The sequence below is a fragment of the Camellia sinensis genome, chromosome 5, assembly GCF_055761805.1.
Source record: "Camellia sinensis isolate YWXY chromosome 5, ASM5576180v1, whole genome shotgun sequence".
NCBI classification, from domain to species: domain Eukaryota; kingdom Viridiplantae; phylum Streptophyta; class Magnoliopsida; order Ericales; family Theaceae; genus Camellia; species Camellia sinensis.
In genome coordinates, this window is record NC_138965.1 from 36,575,852 (window position 1) to 36,583,119 (window position 7,268).

Consider the following 7,268-nt stretch of genomic DNA (forward strand, 5'->3'; position numbering starts at 1 on the left):
GATAATTTGAAAAATTCATCACAAAAAAAGTCACTAACTGTAAGTTTTAACGACAATTTATAAAAATTATGATAACAAAAAGTCACTAATTGTCAATTTTTAGAGACATGTAAAAAATCGTCACAAAAAAATTGTTTTTAGCGATGATTTTACCAAGACTTATTTTCAATAGGACTTGATGGGAATTAAGTCTAACTATTAGGACCTATTGGTAGTTTATCTTTTTTATTATTATTATTTTATATGTATAAAGGATGAGAGACAAATATGTCATTTTAATTTAACATGGAGGTAAGTGTAATTTTTCAAATGTGAAGAAGAATTTGCATTAAACAGAAACCTTAGGGGGGTGTCAATATAATTTACGAAAAAAAAAAATTAAGTCAATTTAATAACAATAGTCTTTTTATTTTATTATATTTGTCTAAAAAAAGTATACGTTATATTTTAAAAACATACTTGTTATTCAATTTTATGAGACAAATATGATAAAATAAAATATTATAATTATTAAATTAATCTTTTTTTATTTTTATTTTTATTTTAAATGAATAATACACATAAATAGCTTTGCAAATTAAATAATTTTGATGATTAAATATGGAGTTTTTTTGGCTTGTTCAATCCGCTTGGACTTTAGCTTGCTGGTTATCCGGTCAATCAACTGGAAAGAATAGTTAAAGTCGACAAGAGTGACAATCACGATAAATAATAAGTATTACACCGATCGTGTAAATAATCGTCCAAGAAATCAACTAGAAAGTACAAATTCAAATTTTCAAACTACCAATTTTTTTTATTAAATATAAATTTGACAAAAGTCGAACCTGAACATTAGGCAGTCCACTAGGTTGACTTACTCCTTTACCAATTTGCTGCGCCAGGCAAATTTTACTCTTCACTCTTACGCTGCTTGGTCTGTCTTCATTCTGTCGTTGTTTGATCTCTAACACTAAAAAGCGCTCAGTCCAAATCTTAGGGACCTTCGAACAGCAAAAACAGGTAACCTTTCAATTACAAACAACTCATATTTCCCACTGTCATTATTCATCAGTTACTAAATTTTTACCAATTTTTTCATCAAATCAAGCCAAAAACACACCAAATTTGATGAAAAAAGCTTTTGGGATAAGCTTGGTGAAGTTTTTAAGTAAGTGAGGATAGGAGCATTCAATTTTTTCACCAAATCAAGCTTTTAGTTAAATTTGATGGAAAGCTATTGGAGCATCCCATACTTGTAAATTAAGCTTTTAACCAGTTTTTTTTACGCAAATTTGATAAATAATTTAAAAAAATAAAATGAAGGATTGGAGGTGCTCTAGTAGATATTTGTTTGTTCTTGTGTTCATCTTGAGTTGGGTTGGTAGTTTTCATGGTTAATTTTGCGGTTCAGAGAGTTACTTCTTTGAGAAATTGTATGTAGCATTCCTTCAGTTATATCATATAAGGGTTTGCCCAAAGTCAAATGGCCTCCTCTTCCACGCCGCCTCGATGTACTTATCATGTGTTCTTGAGCTTCAGAGGCGAAGACACCCGCAAGGCCTTCACTGACCACCTCTACACAGCATTATTAGGTTCAGGTTTTCGCACATTTAGAGATAATGATGGTATTGAGAGAGGTGAAAATGTTAGATCAGAACTAGACAATGCAATAAGAGAATCAAGGAGTTCAATAATTGTGTTTTCCAAAGACTATGCTTCTTCCAGATGGTGCCTTGATGAACTTGTGATGATCCTTGAACACAAGAGGACATCAGGACATGTAATTTTACCCGTCTTCTATGATGTGGATCCTTCCCAAGTTAGGAAACAAATGGGGAGTTTTGCAGAAGCCTTTGGTAGACACGAAGAGCGATTCATGGGGGAAACTAATGAAAGGAAGAAGGAGTATCTGAGGAGAAAGGTGGAAGGGTGGAGGGTGGCACTTAGAGAAGTTGCTGATCTAGCAGGGATGGTCTTACAGAATCAAGCTGATGGGTAATTTCCTCATATCTTTATTACTTAGACTTCATTTGGTAATGCATTATGAAACTGTTTTTGAGTTATTAAAAACTGTAATATTCATTAGTTAGTTTTAATTAGAGTTCGCCACCTAGTGCTGTGGCGAGTGCTATCCCACCTCAGATTTGTTTGTGGTTGTGTGGATTTGAGTTACCGGAATCAGTCACTATACCAAAAAAGTGGGGCTGAGGTACTGTCAAACATATATAAGTGAACAACATATATGTCAATATACTTTATACAAAAACATGTGCTGGTAGAAGTTGATTATTGTGATGATAGTTGCCATGGTGGTAAAAGTTTTTAGGAATAGCCATTTTGCATAAATATTGCATATCATTTTATTTTGGTGGGCAGTTGTGTATTTAATTTGTAGTGGAGTCTTTTTCTTTTTCTTCTTCTTCTTCTCTCTCTCTCTCTCTCTCTCTCTCTCTCTTTTCTGATTGTTGAAGTCTTCCCCAAAATAGCACAACAATTAAGCGAGTAGAGAAATCCTATTATGCTTTTTCTATAACGTTCCTTGCTTGGCTAGCCTATTCTTTAAATCAAAATTGTCTTGTTCTTTAATCAAAATTATCTTGCACAACCACACATTTTGTGTAATCGCATTTTCTTATCAAACTTTGGACAAACTATTTGGTATTTTCCATTACTCATGCAAGTAGTTTACTATTATTTTAAGTCATGGCATGCTTATCATGCTTTACTTTCCACTTATCTGCAACTTGTAGGCATGAGGCAAAATTTATCCAAAAAATTGTCAAAGTGATTGGGGATAAGTTGAACCGCACAGTCTTAAATGTTGCTCCCTACTTAATTGGAATAGGATCTCGAGTCAAAAACATTAGTTCGTGGTTACAGGATGAATCAACGGATGTTGGCATAGCAGTGATTTATGGAATGGGTGGAATAGGGAAGACAACCATTGCCAAATTTGTTTATAATTTGAATTTTGAAAGATTTGAAGCTAGCAGCTTTCTTGCAAATGTTAGAGAAATTTCAGAACGATCCAATGGTTTAATTCGTTTACAAAGGCAACTTCTTTCGGACATTTTTAAAAGGAAAAAGGAAAAAATAAGCAGTGTTGATGAAGGAATCATTAAGATTAAAGATGCCATTGGTTGCAAAAGAGTTCTTGTAGTTCTTGATGATGTGGATCAGCGGGACCAGTTTGATGCAATAATTGGAATGCGCAATTGGTTTCACCCAGGAAGTAAAATTATCTTAACCACCAGGCACAAGCAACTGTTAAAGGCTAATGAAGTTTATATGATGCATAAGGTGGAGAGATTTGATGATGATGAATCATTAGAGCTTTTCAGTTGGCATGCCTTTGGACAAGACCATCCCATTGATTGTTATGTTGAGCATTCAAAAAGGGTAGTACAACACTGTGGAGGCCTTCCTTTAGCTCTTCAAGTTTTGGGTTCTTCTCTATCTGGGAAAAGCTTAAATATATGGGAAAACGCAATAAAAAAATTGGCGGCTATTCCTGATTCTCAAATTCTAAAAAAGCTGAAAATAAGCTATGATTCTTTACAAGATGACCATGACCAAAATCTATTCCTTCATATTTCTTGTTTCTTTATTGGAAAGGGCAAAGATTTCACTATTAGAATCCTAGATGAATGTGGTTTCTACCCAACAGTTGGGATTCAAAATCTCATTGACAGATGTCTCTTAACGATTAATGAACAAAACAAATTGATGATGCACCAATTGCTTCGAGACATGGGAAGAGAAATTGTTCGCCAAGAATCACCCAAGGAGCCAGGTAAACGCAGCAGATTATGGCACAACAATGATTCCTTTAACGTTTTGAGAGATAAAACTGTGAGAAACATACTACTCTTTTACCTATTTAATTTTTTTTTGGGTTCATGGATGTTCTTTTCTTATTCAAGATGTTTTATCTTATCAGGGAACAGATTCAATTGAAGGTCTTTTCCTTGACATGCATGTGTTAGGGGAAGATAATTGTTCCATGACAAGCTTTGGTGTTAATAATGCAAAACGAGCCCGCTTTGAAGAACCTAGTAACAAATCATTGCTTGCAGACCAAGGCAACTCACTGAAACGACATTGTTTTGGTTTCTTCTCCTGGCACCCAATAAACATTGGTGTAAGAAATTCAAATCAGGTTGAGTTGGAAACTGATACATTTGCAAGGATGCACAAACTTAGATTGCTGCAGCTCAATTATGTAGAAACCACGAGAGGGTACAAGGACTTCCCTAAAAGATTAAGATGGTTGTGTTGGCATGGATTTCCTCTAAAATCCATACCGAGTGATTTTTCTATAGAGAGCCTAATTGCTCTTGACTTGCGCAATAGTAGGTTGGAACAAGTTTGGAAGGGGACCAAGGTATGATTAATTATTATTTATTTATTTTTATATTTTTTTCTTCTACTGATCTTTTATTTTCAGGACCAACATATGAATTCTGTAAACTGTTTTTGTATTTTTATTACAGTTGCTGGGATTATTGAAATTCCTCAATCTCAGTCATTCCTATGGCCTCACCAATACCCCTAACTTCAACGGACTCCCTAATCTTGAGAATTTGATCCTTAAGGATTGCATAAACTTGGTAGAGGTTCATGAATCAATAGGGAAATTAGGGAGGCTTGTTTTCTTGAATCTAAAAGGTTGCAAAAATCTTGAGAAGCTTCCGAGCAAAATTGGTCATCTTACATCCCTTGAAAAACTCATTCTCTCTGGTTGCTCAAAGCTTGATCAGTTGCCTGAGTTGGGAAAGATGAAATATTTAACAGTGCTCCACGCAGATGGAACTGCCATAAATAGAATAGCGACTACCACTAGTGAGGATAAATCATGGAGTTCGCTCTTCTGGTCTTGGGTATTGAAACCAAGAAAAAGTACAGAATCCATCTATTTTCCATTAGCTTCTTTACCAGGCTCATTAGTAAGCTTAAGCCTTTCAAATTGCAATCTGTCAAATGATGATCTTATGAAAAGTCTTGGTAGCTTATCTGTGTTGCAAGATTTGAATCTTAGTGAGAATCCAATTTCTAGCCTACCGGAGAGCATCAAAGGTCTTAATGTGCTCCAATCACTTAGGTTATCTCGTTGCACTAGACTCCAATCACTGCCAGAACTTCCAATGAGTTTAGAAATGTTGAATATAGATGGGTGTAGCTCACTGGGAATGGTAACAAATCTTCCTAACTTGTTGAGATCTCTGATTTTGGACTCAAGTGATTGCGAAAAACTAGTTGAGGTTCAGGGGATGTTCAAGTTAGAGCCTATTGGAAATGCTGGTGCAGAAGTGATTAACAAATTGGGCCTAGTTGATTTGGAATCCATGGGAAGCCTTGAGGTGGAATTGCTGAACAACATGACATCCACAAGAAAGAAGGGTCCACTTCAGGTGCTGTGTGTGTGTGTGTGTGTGTGTGTGTGTTTATGTATGTATATGTGTATATATAGTTGTTTGCATAATTAATCGTTAATGTTATTTTGAATACCATGGCACAGGGACTGTATGAATGTGGTATATATAGCATATTTGTTCCTGGGAATGAGGTGCCAGGCTGGTGTAGCAATAAGGGAAAGGGGTCCTCGATATCATTTAATGTGCCTTTAGTCCTTAATCTCAAGATTGTAGCCTTGAACGTATATATTGTCTATGCATTTGCCAATGATATAAGCCTTGCAAGCCATCAATTTGATTATATTAAAATCAACAATAAGACCAAAGGTCTGAAGTGGACCTACAGCCCAATGTTCAGAGGCATTCCCGATGACAACAGTATGATATGGTTTAGCCATTGGGAAATTGGGCATCTTTTGATGGAAGGTGGCGATAAAATGAATCTCTCTGCGAGTTTTGATGAGCTTTATCAGGTAAAGGAAGTTGGAGTCCAGATTGTGTATGATGAGTGTGAAGAGAAAGGTATTCAACACCACAATGCCCATCCTTCTCTTCATAATGTCATGAATGTTGGAGATTTATCCGAATATCATGTAAGAACAGGCTCGTACTTTCTATGCCATCATGGTTATGATAGCCATCAGGACTACCACCAAGACGGTTCGTCGTCTAAGACAGACAAGATTTTATTTGGGGACTCTGAAGAAACAACAGGTGATTGTATCTTTCCATTTGATAAATATGATTAGTACATAAAAATCATATCACTGATAGCAAATAAGCATAAATAGTGATTGTAGTTGTTGATGTGAGTTGTTGGTAATCTAGGGAATGCTATCAAAATCTGCAATTTTATTTCAACATTTATTCTGATCTGATGTGCAGGGTTTACAGATGAAGAATGACGAAAAGAAGATAGAAAGGAAGGATAATAGAAAAAGGGTGACTTGCTGCTGGCAATGGCTGGGACGAGAACATTAGTAAACTCCCTTTTCTTTTATGTGTTTTTGTTTTACTCAATTTTATTGATTACTTGCAATAATAACCCTTGTGTTATTCTAGCGCCACCTTCCGAAAATTCTGAGATTTGATATTTAAAACAACATAACAATGTTTATGTTTTCAGATATTAATGACTAAAGAAGCTTTATCTGAGCATGAGCAGGCCATGGAAGGACTGCCCGGTTCTGAAATCAATGGTCAGTCCCAGGCAGTGAAGGTATCAACCATTGGTCAACTCTTGCTGAAGGAACTAGCAAAATCAATTTTGATGGGACTTTCGGCCATTCTAAGAATGCTGTTGCATTTGGAAAAGAAGGGAGAATTATCCTTCTGCCAAACTGGATGTCCTGAAGGAGCTGATGCAGGTTTGTGCTTCAGATTTTCCGTCTTTGGATTTGTTCTTCAATCATTCATGGAGTCAGTGTAACCTGCTCAATTGACACACCATATTTTGTCGTAAATTTTGAGTCCAACCAAAATAAGAGTTTACATGTATGAAATTACAGGTGGTAAATCAATAACAAATAATATATAGTATTCTTTTCACATGATTTGAGTCTCCAATAATTCCTTTTTAGTTTCCATTGTCCTTATTTTTTTTTTTCTTCTGTATACAATTCAGCCAAATCTGCACCGAATCCTACTATTTTCTATCTTGTATTGGTAAATTTAGAAACATTTTTGCGATTTGTTCAGGCAGTCTAAGGCAGCCAAATTCTATTACATGTGTGAACAACAATTCAAATCTGATTTAACTCTCTCATCTTTTTTTTTCTCTAAAAGTGTGAAAAATAAATAAATAGAGCATACAAACCGTACAGAGTTTTGCTTGTAATTCTTGATTATTGATAGTTGATTAAGATGGACTAG

The 7,268-nt window shown here is 35.2% G+C and overlaps 1 protein-coding gene across 5 annotated transcripts; it reads left to right on the top strand.

Annotated features, from left to right (window-relative positions):
• Positions 1 to 829: 829 nt before the first annotated feature.
• LOC114258098 (disease resistance protein RPV1-like) lies at positions 830 to 6,946 on the top strand. Of its 5 annotated transcripts, none has more exons than XR_014329361.1 (8): positions 843 to 1,002; positions 1,424 to 1,977; positions 2,733 to 3,834; positions 3,923 to 4,366; positions 4,476 to 5,393; positions 5,501 to 6,110; positions 6,282 to 6,376; positions 6,523 to 6,946. XR_014329361.1 is itself a non-coding variant. In XM_082868642.1 (6 exons), the coding sequence occupies exons 1-6, from the start codon at positions 1,466 to 1,468 to the stop codon at positions 6,299 to 6,301; spliced, it is 3,606 nt and encodes a 1,201-aa protein (XP_082724768.1). In that variant the 5' UTR covers positions 830 to 1,465; the 3' UTR covers positions 6,302 to 6,946. The 5 variants fall into 5 exon arrangements, 1 of the variants encoding a protein (XP_082724768.1); XR_014329362.1 differs by having other exon boundaries at positions 844 to 1,002; positions 1,522 to 1,977; XR_014329360.1 differs by having other exon boundaries at positions 830 to 1,977.
• The last annotated feature ends 322 nt before the right edge of the window (positions 6,947 to 7,268 follow it).